This window comes from Mustela erminea, chromosome 12 (assembly GCF_009829155.1).
Source record: "Mustela erminea isolate mMusErm1 chromosome 12, mMusErm1.Pri, whole genome shotgun sequence".
In the NCBI taxonomy this organism is placed as follows: domain Eukaryota; kingdom Metazoa; phylum Chordata; class Mammalia; order Carnivora; family Mustelidae; genus Mustela; species Mustela erminea.
The window spans coordinates 5,389,873-5,404,292 of NC_045625.1; the positions used below are offsets into that span (position 1 = coordinate 5,389,873).

The following is a 14,420-nucleotide window of genomic DNA, read 5'->3' on the forward strand; positions in this document are numbered from 1 at the left end:
TCGTTTACCTGGCACACCACATAATGGGAAGCTGACTGGGCTAGGGGAAAATGAGCTTCCCATACAAGAGATTCATGCTACAATATGAGACATTTTTTCTGAAGAGTAATACTCTGCCAATTTCAATAATGATCGTCGAAAAAAAAAAAGGCACTGGATACCTTCTTCCCGACTAGCTAGGAGAAAAAGGTCTTCCTCTTTCTTCCCCTGAAGAAATGCTACGAAGTATCACTGAGGAACATACCTAACTTTGTAATATGCATCAATTTTAATAGTTAACCCCCATTCCCCCACCCCCAACAAAAGCCCGAGGAGTGACAGCACCCGTCCTCCTGGCAGAAAGGCGGACAGCAGGCGTGGGCACAGTGCACAGAGCAGCAGACCACACGCAGGTGAGTGGGTCAGCCAGGAGAGAAAACATCAACACTTTTTATGTAACTGACCAAACAAGCAAATAAGCCAGAGCTTCCTCTGCAGATTTCGGGAACAATCCTGCCCCTGCCCCAGGTTCCCCGGCTCCTCTGACTCTGACTAATGCCTTCCCAGGCCCTGGTTACGGTCGGGAATACCTACAGTCGGCAGCAGGGACTTCTGCCGCTTCCAAAAGTGCTTTCATAAAGCTTTCCTCCCAAGGACAGTACAAAGGCTTCCTGTGTTCTCAGGCAGCAACTCTCCAGCCAGGGCCACAAAACACTGACCTGCTGAGTTCAGCTGCAAGTCCTTAGGCCAGTAATCCATCACTAATTTCTGCAAATTATTGTTGTTTAAAAAGTGAGAGTGGACTCAAGCTCTTCTCAGTAATGGCGCCCTCACTCGCAGGCTCACGGGCTTTGGCGGGCGGCGCGCTAGGTGCCTCGCCTGCGGAGCCCAGCCAGGCCCACAAGAGCCCCAGGAGGCACCAGGCCCACTCTACCAACCAGTAAGGCGGAGGGCCCAGGACATTCCTGTGCCTCCATGAAGGCACGCCGGTCACATCTGTCTGGTCTGGGCCCTGGGCCAGTCTGGGGGTCACACAGTGTGCAAGGCTATCTTGGCCCTTGGGAAGCAGAGTCCAATAGGGCCAGGAGGAAGCTTGGAGGAACAGTGACCCAATCCAGTCTCCCAAGGTTGTGGGGGTGTTAGGAACCCCACCAGCACCCACCCTGGGCCGAGGGCCTACCCACAGACTGACCCAAGGAGCACTGCAGTGACACTAAGAGGAAAACCAGGTCTATGATACGTGTTTGTGGCGCTGGGCCATATTTGCCTTTAGGCCAGAGGTCATAAATATCAACTTGGGGGATCATGACCAGCTTTATTAAAAACCGAAATAGAAAACAGAGGGCACCATATGTAGTAAGGGTATAAATTCCCTTAAACTTTCATTTCAGCTACATGTGCTTTAGTGTGTATGTATGATTTCTGATGGAAATACTGTTGAGTGGCGTTTCACAAGTTTGAAAATAACTTGTTATAATTCTTAGGATAACCTCATAAGGTCAGTATTAATTCCATTTTACAGGTGAGGAAACAGAGGCTCAGAGAGATTAAGCAACCTGTCCAAAGTCACACAGTTAACCAATGGCAGAGCTGGAATTCCTACCCTACCACTCTGGAGCCCACATTTTCCTTCTTTCTTTTCTTTTTTTTTTTTTTAAGATTTGTTTATTTTGAGAGAGATAGTGTGCATGAGTTCACGTGTGTGCTACTGGGAGGAGGAAAGAGAGAGAATCTCCAGCAGATTCCACACTGAGCATGGTGTCCAACGCAGGGGCTTGATCTCAGGACCCTGAGATCACAACCTGAGCCAAAACCAAGAGTCAGATCCTTAATTGACTTGAGCCCCCCAGGCGCCCCGGAGCCCACATTTCCAAGCAAACACTATCATGGCACAAGAGACAGAGACTTGGGTTCAAGTCTTCCCTCTGCCACTTCTCAGACATCAGCCCTTGGTCAAACCACTTCTCCAGACACTGGTTTCCTTATCCACACGAAAAGGAATTCAGGCTTCTGGGTTCCTCCCAGCTGTCTTTTTAAAAAATTCTACACGGGGTCTGCCCCCACCCAGCTCCATCTCTACGTCCTGGCAATCACCTAATCCATCCTCCATTCCGAAGACGTTACATAAATGGGATCACACAGTACGTGACCTTTTGGGATTGGCTTTTCTCGCTCAACTGAATTATCTGCAGATTCATCCAGATTGTTGCGTGTATGAACAGTTTATTCCTTTTGTCGCTGAGTAGTGTTCTACCGTATGGCTGCGCCATTCTGTTAGCCGCTCACCTGCTGAAGGACATCTGGGCTGTTTCCAGTTTGGAGCTATTACGAATAAAGCTGCTACAAAGATCTGTGGACAGGTGTCTGTTCCTTTAACCGTGCGCTAAATGGTGAGCACATGCTTAATTTTCTAAGCTTTCTAGAGAGGCTGCACCATCAGATGTGTTTTTAAAAGCTCCTTGGGTGGGTCTCACACCCAGCTAGGGTAGAGAGCCACTTAGGCTCCCACATTTCCTAAAAGGGTTTTGAAAAACTCTAAATCCCCTTTTAATGTGACATCTAAAAGTCATCCCTAGGTTAACAGGTACAAAGAACACAACAGGTATGGTGTAGAAGCCTCAGCTGTTTCTCAGTAACACTGATGTGACAGATTTATTAGGTCATCCATTTCTGTGGATAATCTCTCTCTACTCTGTGTGATATCTAGTTGGCTAAACCAACTGTCAAACCCATCAGAGATCATACTTTGCCAGGGGGAAAAAAATCTCACTTCCTTTCTCCAACTCACCCATACATGTTAATATGCCCCTATATGACTACCACTCACTTCTAAATCCTAAAATGGATGGATGGATGGACGGGGAGGAGGGACCACCCGAGTCTCTGTGATGAGTTGCTGCCGTAATAAAAATCAAAATCAGATCCTGTCCCTTTCAATACTTCTTCCCAAGACTCTCACACTTTGTTATCTGGGGATGCCCCAGTCAGAATTCTGGACTCACAGCCTCTTGAGGCATCTGAGGACGGGGATGTGCCCCCGTAAACCCAGAGGAAATGTGGCTGGGGACCCGGAGAGGAGAAGGGCACAGCGTCTCCACCACAGACCCCATTCTCAGAGAGATCCATTTTAGGAAAGAGGCGGCCACAAACGGAAGAGCTGGGACAGGACTCTTGGAAACGCCTCCCACCACCTCAGGGATCTTCATTCCGCCTGCTTGAAGACTACTGCTCGACAACACTCCTGATGCCCCCGCCCCCATCCCTGCCCCATCCCGTCTCCCTGAGCCTCAAGGACTAAGGTTTAGTCTCGGCTCCTCATCCATGTGGCCCGTTACTCTCTTCCTTTAGGGACGGCACAAGCACGTGGTGGATTCAGTTTCGCTCTTTTCAAAGCAAAGACTCTGGGCCCTGCGGGCTCCTGCCAGAGGCAGTGCAGACCCCAGGCAGTGGTCCACGCACCCTTGCCGCCCAGCAGCAAGAACCCAGGCCCTCCCCACTACCTAGCACCAGCACCTCTCATCCCGCCTTCCCTCTTGCAAAGTGTGGATCTTAAACAAACAAACAAACAAACAAAAAAGAAAACTCCCCTCCTCATTCTTGTTTCCTCCTTCTCTTTGTCCTGGGCCACATGTGTTGAAGCAAACCTCGGCCAGGGCCACAGCGCTCCTCTGTCCCAATCTTCCTATAAGTGGTTCCCGCGAAAGCATTCAAGAACTCTGCCTTCAGTCACCAAGAACGCCACCAAGACAACGTTCAGAAAGGGTGGTACCATCTGAACGGTGGTACATAAATCTCAAAGGCACGGAGGGCCTGCGGGCCAGCTCATGGCCATGTGCCGGGCTCCGGCGCTTCCAGATTCCTCCGCTGCTTTCCAGCTCTGACAGCAGAGCTGAGTCGGTGGGACAGAGCACATATGACCTCCAAGTCCAAAAAAATTTACCGTCTGGTCCTTTTAAGAAAAGTTATACTAATCCCTGATTCAGATTAAAATCGGCACTTCTAAACCTCTTAGCTAATACCAGTCTCTTCGATTTGGATCTTACGTTTCACGAAATTTCCTAGATGCTACTTGTAGGACATGGAGAGAAAGAACGGAAGCATCAAGCAGGCAGTCACCTCCACGTAAGAGCCCGTCTCCAGGATCGCAGCCTGTGGAATCCAGCAGAAGCCCACGACACACCCTGGTCCCTGCAGGATGCCCAGGGCACAAATGAACGGCTGGAGGTTCTGAGCAGAATGTGATGTCTCCGCTCTGCTCAGGTGGGCGTGTGAAAAGGGAGAGGCGGGGAGAGGGGAGGGAGGAAGAACAAGGGGCAAGAGAAGAGACTAGGCAGCATCCGGCAAGGCCCTGAAGAAAGTCGAGATGAGGATGGGGCCGGGTTCTCAGGAGGACATCCTGTCAATTCTGGGACCTACGGACGGAGCAGGACTCAGCCACGTAAAGAGCTGGGAGGGGGGATGGGTTTCGGGAAGGGCAAAGAGAAGAAACAGCTGAGCAGGTTGCTGCAGAGCGCCCAACGAGGGGGAGGGGGAAGAGCCAGAGGAGGGTAGGTTAGGAAGGGCCTGAACCCCCCTCCCCCGCGCCCATTACTGGAAGCTGCCACAGGTCTCAGAACAGAGGAATGGAACTGGTCAGACTGGCTTCAGCGAGAGGCCTCAGCTGCAGCGGGAAGAAAGTACCAGATGGAAGGGCTGCAGGAAGATTCCTGAACTGCCGGGCTGCACCTCCAAGACTACCATGAAGCGTGGGTACCAAGACCGAAGATGCTAATACTTACGATGACCTGACCCGCAGCAGATGGCAGTGGAACAACTGCTCGGCCCAGGTCAGGGCACCGAGGCAGGCGAGGAAAGCCCGGCTCTGACCCCTTCTTGCTGGGCTCCGAGCAGGCTCACGAGCCGGCAGTGTGCCAGTTCCAAATGCCCAGGACACAACGAACCGGGTCCCTTCCTACAACAAGAACAAAGCTTTTCCCTTATTCTACCTGTTTTCATCTTCCGACTCATGTACTTGTTTGCAAATCTCAATGTCCCGCAGAGACCCTGAGGCTTCCAAGGGTTCTCTCTGGTTGACTTAGGAGTTGAAGCACTTTTAAACAGACTCAAGTAATACCTCCAAAAACTTCTAGGGGAATGACCTTCAACGCTTGAGAGGTTAAAGAATCTGGCTTTCCAGGAAAGTTAGAAAGTTCATGTTGCTAAAGAAGTGATCTGTTGAACTTCTGTCAAAAAAAAAAAAAAAAAAAAAGCCAACCCCAAGCCAAACCAAACCAATGGAAAATGGCAAAGCTCTGGAAAACTTTATTGCTCAAGAAAAAACCAAAAAGTGCAGGAACCCCTGTTTGTTGTTCATCTCTGCTTTTCTAAACTCTCACCAACAGCACCCTAGGAAGCTGTCGGGGAACCATGAACATCACTGTCCTTGACGGGATCTGTTTATTCACTATTTGTTTATCCAAGAGAAGGGGAATGGCCCAGTGACCTTATTATCCCTGTCAGAAGACAACCGCGGCCTGCCCTGAAAATGCTCCAAGCGTCCAGAATTCTCTCTGACGTCCAACGGCACATCCCCGATGCCACAGGTGGAGACCAACTTGGAGGAAAACATTACGTAACTCTATTGTTGGAAAGCCACACAACTGGGGAGGATTAACTACTGTCCTGCCCCGTGTAAAAAGCCTGAGGGAAGTTTCTCGTTCTTCAGTAGCCTGCTGAGTAAGACAGAGAGCTGGCCCTGGACAGGAAGGATCTTTCTCAGTTCTTCCCCACTCTAACTGGGCTTCATATTTAGAAGGAAGAAAAAGAGAAACTGTGTTCGTTTTCTGATTCCAAGAACTCAGTCCCCCAAAGGCAGACATGGAAAAAATTATGGTTCTCAAAACAGAGCTGAAAACACACCACAGAAGAGTGAACTAGAGTTCCAGTTGAGATCCTAGAATTTCCTGTGAGTCCCCAGCTACATCTGCCTGCTCCCGAGGCCTCTTTCTCCGTAACTCAGAGCCTTTGATGAACATCTTTCGAATGGGTGTGCAGCGGGTCAATGGGAGAAGGTCAGCCCGGTGCCCGTGGTTTCATTTGCAGGTATCTAGGTGCTCTTTCTGCAAAGGACACAGTGATCACCTGTGCTGTGCACACACAGGTTTTACACTTCCCGCCACGCACGGGGTGCAAGCAAGGCGGGGAGTTGTGAAAGGTATTGATCGTGATTTCTGGAAACAGAGGGCCAGAGGGACTGTCCATTAGCGGGGCATATGCTCAGAGCCAGACAACTTAGTTTTATTTTTATATCGATGTCCCATAAGAGGAACCAAAGCATGACTGCCCTGAGAAGGTAAAAAGGTCACTCTGCATTACAGTTTTTCAGGTCGGCAAAAACGCAGATGGTACAATTGGTCATATTTCTTCTAAGAAATCACTAGCACCAGTCGAATACAAAAAGATCACAGGGCAACATTCTGGAATAGTACTTTAAATGGTCCCCTTAGCTCCAGTGGCCCTGGGGTAGATTTTGTGTGTGTGAGCTCATAAATAGTCCCTTTAAAAAGACAAGAACTTTTACACCCAGAAGAGCGCAGCCCCCTAAGACCTTCATGCTGTGACCCTATATGATTATTCCAAAAAGGTTAGCACATTTAAAAACAATGGCAATCTCCCCTTTAGGATCCCCCAAGAAATGTGAGAAACCAGTCATACCACATTACATTTTTTTTCCATGTACATCAAAACACACTCTTTTTCTGGAAAAGAAAATTACACGGTACCTCCTGTTGTACATCTTGATTTTTTTTCCGTTTAATAGTACGTCGTGGAAATATGTGCCCACAGATGTGGTTGGGCACACGTGCAGAAGGACAGGACAGAAGACACAGATCCCCCCTCCCCCGCCGCTGCACGCATATTCATGTACAAACCATTACATTTCAGATTCCCTTTCAGAGCCATACTTTGTAGGACACAAAATGTGATCAAGGAAGTCGGAGTTCTCTGTACACACACATCTGACAGATAGTCTTTGCCAAGGGGCTGGTGACAGGCCTTTCTAAGTGGGCTGAAGAGAATAACAGACAGAAACCAGCGAAGTAACACACGAACGAAGGAAAGACCAGCGCCTGTGGGGAGAGCCTGTCGTAAGTGGTGAAAAACTCAGCAGACAGACTGCAAAGAGGTCACCACCCCCTTGGCCCTTTCTTTAAATCAGGATGTAGCCACAGCTTCCTTGGGGCCGTGCACCAAATCTTAGCTTTTCTTTGGAGTAAAGTGGGAACTTCAATTTCCACTTGAGTCTTTGAAGAGCGGAGGGCTAAATCAAACGGAATTCTTGAATCAAATTCCTTCTGAGCTGATGCGCAAGGACCAAGCAAGTCTTTTACCTTAGAGCCCGGCTGAAAAACATTCCCGTATTATCAAGGCAAATAAGAACTCAAATGCGAGAATCGCGGAGAAAAATCATCCCTAATATGTCCCCTCCACCACTCCTCTTCAGAGAGATGCTGGAGAGAGCTGTTAAGGAACCGGGTGACACCAACTCCAACTTAACTGGCAGGTTCGCTACCATCTGAAAGGCAAAGACATTTTACTGCGACTTACCTCCATCATCCAAGGGCCGTTTCTGTACTCCGTATCCATACACTGAGGGGTCCACTAGAGGTGTGGAATTATTCAAGTGAGGAACTGAATCAATTTTAGCAGCAATCTACAGAGAGAATCAGATTTAAATGCTCAGTAACAAATCCTGGCTCCATGTGAGGGAGAGAGAGGAGAGTCCTCTTAAAAGGCCTGTTACCCCACTTCTCCCCCTGACCTAGATTAATGTAAGGCATTGCCACCAAGGGGACAAACACTTTCCACCGCTAACTTAATTTTCTTTCGGCCTTAACAACGTCTTTAGGAATAAAATACTTCCAAACGTGTGTCTTCTACAAATTAGACTTAAGCAGTCACTTAAAATACAGGTATCCTGCATTCTATGAAGAAAAAAGGAGGCCAACAATATAAAGAACTTTGTTCAGAAGCTTTTATCACAGGGTTCCCTTAAGAAACAAGCTCCCCGATACTATTTAAAAGGCTGTGTTTGCTCAAACATGACAACTTGTTAGGAAAACATTCATCCTATAAAGTGATTACGTCATCTACAGAGAGCTAAAATAGTAAGCTGCTCCTCACTGGAAGTGTCCAAACAGTGGGGAGATGACTGTCCACACCATTTCAGAAGGATTCCTGCACTGGAGAAAGGGAGACAAGCTCTGAGAGCTATTTTAATATTTAGTATCTGTTTAAAAAAAACAAGATTGCATAGCTATTAAAGCATTTCCCCCCAGAAACAAATGCTATGGGGGAATTACTTATCTACTTTGTTCTCATTGGAAGATTAAATGTGATCTTCATGGTAAATCAACTCTTTCATTTAATCAAAAGAATATTTACAGCCACTGCTCTTGATGTTAGTCCCTAAGTTAAGCGTTATAAGTGTGTGTGGGGGGGATAAAGAGCAGACAGAAGGGCTGTCCCACGAGAGCGAGTGTTCAGTGTAGTTCTTCCGAGCTTGTCCAAATATGCCCAGAAATCTGAGACCTTCTGGAACCAACATAAATGACCTTAAACATATAATGTCTTAAACAAGACAATCATGACACCGAAACCCCAAGGCAGGGCTTAAGTGTCAGGGATCCAAGGTCAGGTCTCTCTGGTTTCGTAGTTCTGTAGTGTTGGACAAGCCCCTCTCCCCTCTGCATGAGATCCTCTGGGTGTCCCACCACCAGATGCAGTTTGGGGAAAGCTAACAACATACTCTCAACACAGAGGAACTTTGCATCCTAGAAAGCACTTCACAAAGAGCGCGGCTGTTAAAACAAGACAACTTGGGGCGCCTGGGTGGCTCAGTGGGTTAAAGCCTCTGCCTTCGGCTCAGGTCATGATCCCAGGGACCAGGGATCGAGCCCCGCATCAGGCTCTCTGCTCAGCGGGGAGCCTGCTTCCTCCTCTCTCTCTGCCTGCCTCTGTGCCTACTTGTGATCTCTGTCTGTCAAATAAATAAATAAAATCTTTAAAAACAAACAAACAAACAAACAAAAAAACAAGACAACTCATCCAACCAATGTCGAGGACCTACTATGTGCCGGGCTCTGTTCCAAGCACTGGGGTTCCTGTGGTGAACAAGAATACCTAGGCCCAGGGGCACCTGGGAGGCTCAGCTGGTTAAGTGTCTGACTGTTGACTGCAGCTCAGGTCATGATATTTGGGTTAGGAGATCGAGCCCCTCATCAGGCTCTGCACTGGCCATAGAGTCTGCTTAGGCTTCTACCCCACCCCCCCACTCCTCAACTCTTTCTTCCTCCCTTAAAAAAAAAAAAAAAAAGGAATAACCAGGCCCCTACTCCGAGTTAGCAGTCAGTGGGGAGTAACAGGTACACAAGCTAACCAATAACTGATCATTTCATGGGTTATAAGCATTAGGCTAATAAGAGAAGACAATGACATAGAGCGTTTTGGAGAGTGGATCAGGGAAGGCCATTGTGAGCACATGAGGTCGTGTGATCTAAGACCTAAAGGCTGAGGAGGAGCTGGCGATCCAAGAGTCTGAGGGAGCACTCCAGGTAGAGGTAACATTCCAGGCAGAGGGAACAGCCTGTATAAAAGGTCTGAGGCAGGAGCCAGCCTGGTAGGGACGAGTCCAGAAGATAGAAGTCAACGTCACAAGAGTAGGGGGAACTAGATGTGCTCCAAGACACAGGCAAGGGCCAGTTCCCTAGGGCTCTTGGTCATGGTAAGGGCTTGGGTTTTATAGGAAGGGTGACAGGAAGCAACTGCGATGCGTACGAGGGGAAGAAACATGTTGGTTTATGTTTTTAAAAGGTCCCCTTGAGGGGCGCCTGGATGGCTCAGTTGGTTGGACGACTGCTTTCAGCTCAGGTCATGATCCTGGAGTCCCGGGATCGAGTCCCGCATCGGGCTCCCAGCTCCACGGGGAGTCTGCTTCTCCCTCTGACCTTCTCCTCGCTCATGCTCTCTCTCACTGTCTCTCTCTCAAATAAATAAATAAAATCTTTAAAAAAAAAAAAAAAAAAAAGGTCCCCTTGAGAAGGAAAAGACATTCTAAGGGGGCAGGAGTAGGAAAACCATTTAGGAGACATTCTAGGTCAGGGCTCAGCAAACTATGGTGGCTGAACCACTTGCTTTTGTATAGAAAATTTTATAGGAATCCAGCCACACACATTTTTTGGGGGAGGAACTGCACCCAGACCATATGGAACACAGTGCCCACACAGGTCATTTACTATAAAGTCTGTGGGTCCCTGTCTAAGCTAGCGATGATGGTACCTGGATAGGTGCTTGTTCAAAATTATTATCAGTAGTAAATAATTAAAATATCAAGACTACTGATAGAAACCTAACTTCTGTATTCAAGAGGCCATTTTCTCTAAAACAAAATACTGTACAGGTCTTGCCTAACAGCATTCTACCACTGACTTGTAATCTTGCTTTCCGTATTTGTTTTGGATAAGTTTATGGGGGTTGGCTACTTACTTAAGATGCAAAAGTTACCTTTATGGGCCCAGCTGGTAAAGCAGGTAGATTAAAGGAGAGAACACTGCCTCGGCTTGTGCCCCACGGAGACTCTTTCATTTGCTACAATAAACTTAGTTGTAAAGGACTGATGGGGGGTTTTTCAGGATTGTTGGCTGGTTTGCTTTTAAAGATGACCCAGAATGTCCCCAGCAGATAGTGAAGATGACCCCAAAGCACAAAGAAAGGGGTACAAGGACACATGATTATTGGTGGAGACCCCCAAGAGCGGGCATGCCAAACCACATGACACCAGAACCCCAAAACCTCAACTCGACACACATCAGGCATGCTCCCTGCTCCTTTCTGGTATTTCTTTGCTTCCAGATCGTTTTTCTTCTTTCCAAAGCAGCTAAAATGTTATTCCTGAGTCTCTGGCCTTCCTTCTAACTTACACAGTATGTTTTGCATGTTGCTGGAATGTCATTTTTTCCCAAAGCTGATATGCTAAAAATGTTACAATAGTTTCCTGTTCCTGAATTTGATTAAAGGCTGAGGCTTTCAGATTTGTTCTTAAGTCATGTTTACTTCAGTTATCTATAATTTGGGAAATTTCCACTAAGAGAAAAGCAGTACACACTACTGGTTAAGAGGTGTAGCTCTGAAGTCAACAGACTGCATTTGAACCCTGGCTCAACAAATGTTAAACAGGAGTTTAACAATATAATATACAATTGTATCATAATTTACACTGTACACATAATATTCTGTAAAGAAACAATGTACTCTTTCGTCCATACAAATGCAACCTTATTTTAGTTTTTAGGTAGGCTCCACAGTGTGGAGCCTGATGCAGGGCTTGAACTCAGAACCTTGGGATCGAGACCTGTGCTGAGATCAAGAGTCAGATACTTAACCAACTGAGCCACCCAGGCACCCCAAACCTTAAGAAATGATTTTAAATGTCCACCAAAATGAATTAAAATTTAGTGTTTACTGTATGCTGGGCATTCTGCGAAGAGCAGAAAAATAAATATATATTTATTTTTTCTAAAGTTAAAACTTTTTAAAGTGATTTTTATTTATTTGCAAAAAAGAGAGAGAACGCGCTCACACACAAGTGTGGGGGGGGGCAGGGGGAGGGAGAAGCAGTTTCCTAGCTGAGCAGGGAGGCAGATGCAGGACTCGATCTCAGGACCCCAGGATCATGACCAGAGCTGAAGGCAGATGCTTAATCAACTGAGCCACTCAGGCACCCCGGGAAGCACATTTGAAATATTCTATCTTATTTATTCCTCACAATGACTGTCTAGGAGGTTGATACTATTTCAAGACAAGGAAGAGCGAGGCTTGGAGCAGCTGAGTGCCCCGCACACTGTCACACACGTCGTAAGTGGCAGGAGGCCTACTGAAGCCCAGCCTGCCCAGCTCTAGCCTACGTTATTACCCACAGTCCTGGGCACCTCCCCTCTCCCACCTAATACTCTATTAAACATATTCCATTTCCCAAGGACTTAAAACCTAATGATTTCCATGGCACCGAGCTCAAGCTCAACTCAACAAGTTCCCCACATCGTAACTGATGGCTCCGAAGGGCAGCTGCTTAAGGGAAGTGAGGTACGTTCTCAGCTAATAATGGTGTGGGTCAGAAAACAAGTCACCGAAGCCGTTATCAGGACACACCAACCAAACCAAGGCCCCTCTTGTCTTCGCCCTGAAGGGACTCTGCTACTGATTTTTTAACCACTCGATTCCCTTTCCCCCCTTCTTGGGGGGAGGTCAGGAGGAAAATCTGTTATCTCACTACCTATGCTATTTTAGGCACCATAATAGATGAACTACAAATCAACATCACACGTATTTGACCTTGACTTCGAATAATTAATAAAAACAAGGAGGAGGATCACTGAACCAGGAGTCAGTCAAGGGTCCAGGTTTTCCAGCCAGCTCTTCCAGTGTATGACCTTAGGCGAGACTTTCAGTGGACTCGTTTCTTGGGGTACTCACCTATAAAATGCAGGGACAGACTAAACCAGTGTTTTCCAAAGAGAAGTATGCAGGCAATTTTGGGAGGTACATGGATCAATGTTTTTAAACTTTGAGAGCATGTCTGTGTGTGTGTGTGTGTTTTACGGCTATTTATATGCGGATATATATATATATATATATGCGGATATATGTATATTTCTTACAGTTACCTTCTATGCAAGGCAAAATTTTCATTTACAATAGTGATTTAGTTTCCTTTTAAAAATAGTAAGTAAATAAACACTGAAGGTTCAATGATATGGCAGAAATTGTAAAGGTGCTACACACATCATTAAATTTAGGAAACACAGTGATTAATTATTCCTAGTGCACATTTTTACAACTAAAATTCTCTGACTTGTTTCTTAATTGAAGCAGTTCACCTTGTAAACCCAAAGAGGAAGCTCTGTGTATCTCCACAGTTTTACATTTATTTAAACATTACATTCCACAGAAATAGGCAAAGCCACCTGAATGCCAAGTCACCCATGTCCCATGTCCACACAATCAAATATAGCTGCTGTTGATCCTCATGGATTCAGCAAACAGAACACTCACACAACCTCCTAGGGAGCATGAACCCAACTTGCTTCCAGGGAACCTCTGCTCCACGGTCACCTGAGTGACCCTGCCCAGGCCCTGGAGAATACAAGGGCTCGACGGAAAGTGTCTGCTGCTCACGGCAGGAAGATACAGTATGTTACCTGCGCGGTTAAGCCCAGGCACTGAGCTCACGTCCCAGACGGCAGGTTCGAGGATCGTGGTGCATGGGAGCAAGTCCCAGTTCTGCTTCCTACTGCCTAAGAGGTCACACTGCGGACAGTCGTGTGTCAGACTTATTGCACACTTGCTAAGTGCCTGATGGTGTCCTCAGTTCACCTCCATGGCAACCTTATAAAGTAGTTACTCTTCTCGTTATTGGGGGACTGGGAGCCCATCTGCCTGGAATGATATCCACGGGGATAATGGGACAACAACATAACGCACCCAGAACAACGCTGGGTACATGGTAAGAAATAAGAAATGTTTGCCATTTTAATCTTTTATTGAATAATAACAGGAAAATACACAGATCGTAAGTTTACAGCTCACTAAATGTCCCCACACTAAAATACCTGTATCAACCAGCATTGAGATCAGGACACAGAACATTACTGGGGCCCCAAAGTCGGTCTCGTGTCCTTCCGTCATCACGTCCCAAGGGGAACCTCCTAACTTCTAATATCAACTATTAAAAAAAATTATTACAACCACCAATGACCTCCATTTTCCAGATGAAGAAACTAAGGCTTAAAGAAGTTAAAAGAACTTGCCCAGTCGCTAAGCTTGTAAGTGGCAGAACCAGAACTTGAACTCACACGGGCTGAATCCAGAGAATCTTTTTTTTAAGATTATTTGAGAGAGAGAGAGAGCAAGCGCACGAGCATAAGCAGGAGGAAGGGGCAGAGGGAGAGAGAGAAGCAGGCTCCCCGTCGAGCAGGGAGCCCGATGTGGGGCTCGATCCCAGGACTCTGAGATCAGGACCTGAGCCAAAGGCAGATGCTTAACTGTGTCTCCCCAGGTACCCAAATCCAAAGTCTTAATAAGCACTTCACTGTACAGTGATCCCGCCTTATCCACGGCAGATATATCCCAAGACTCTGGATACCTGAAATGGCAGATAATACCAACCCGTCTGCGTATTATATTTTTTCCTCTATACGTACATGCCTATGATAAAGTCTAACCTGTAAGTTAGATTAACGATAACTAAAAATAAAATAGAACAATTATAACAATATACTATAAAAAACTGTCATGTGAATGTGGCATCTCTATCAAGATATCCCGCACTCACTCTTCTTGTGATGGTGTGAGATGAGCACCGGAGGGGCTGTGACGGGGCGTTAGGCTACCAGCGACCTTCTGGC

At 46.8% G+C, this 14,420-nt stretch overlaps 1 protein-coding gene across 3 annotated transcripts in view; it reads right to left on the reverse strand.

Annotated features, from left to right (window-relative positions):
• Positions 1–14,420, reverse strand: part of FUBP3 (far upstream element binding protein 3) — a 50,264-nt gene that overhangs the window by 29,529 nt on the left and 6,315 nt on the right. For all 3 annotated transcript variants that reach the window (XM_032306902.1, XM_032306903.1, XM_032306901.1), the window contains exon 2: positions 7,567–7,672. In XM_032306902.1, the coding sequence (XP_032162793.1) occupies positions 7,567–7,672 (106 nt within the window). The remainder of the gene's footprint in view (positions 1–7,566; positions 7,673–14,420) is intronic.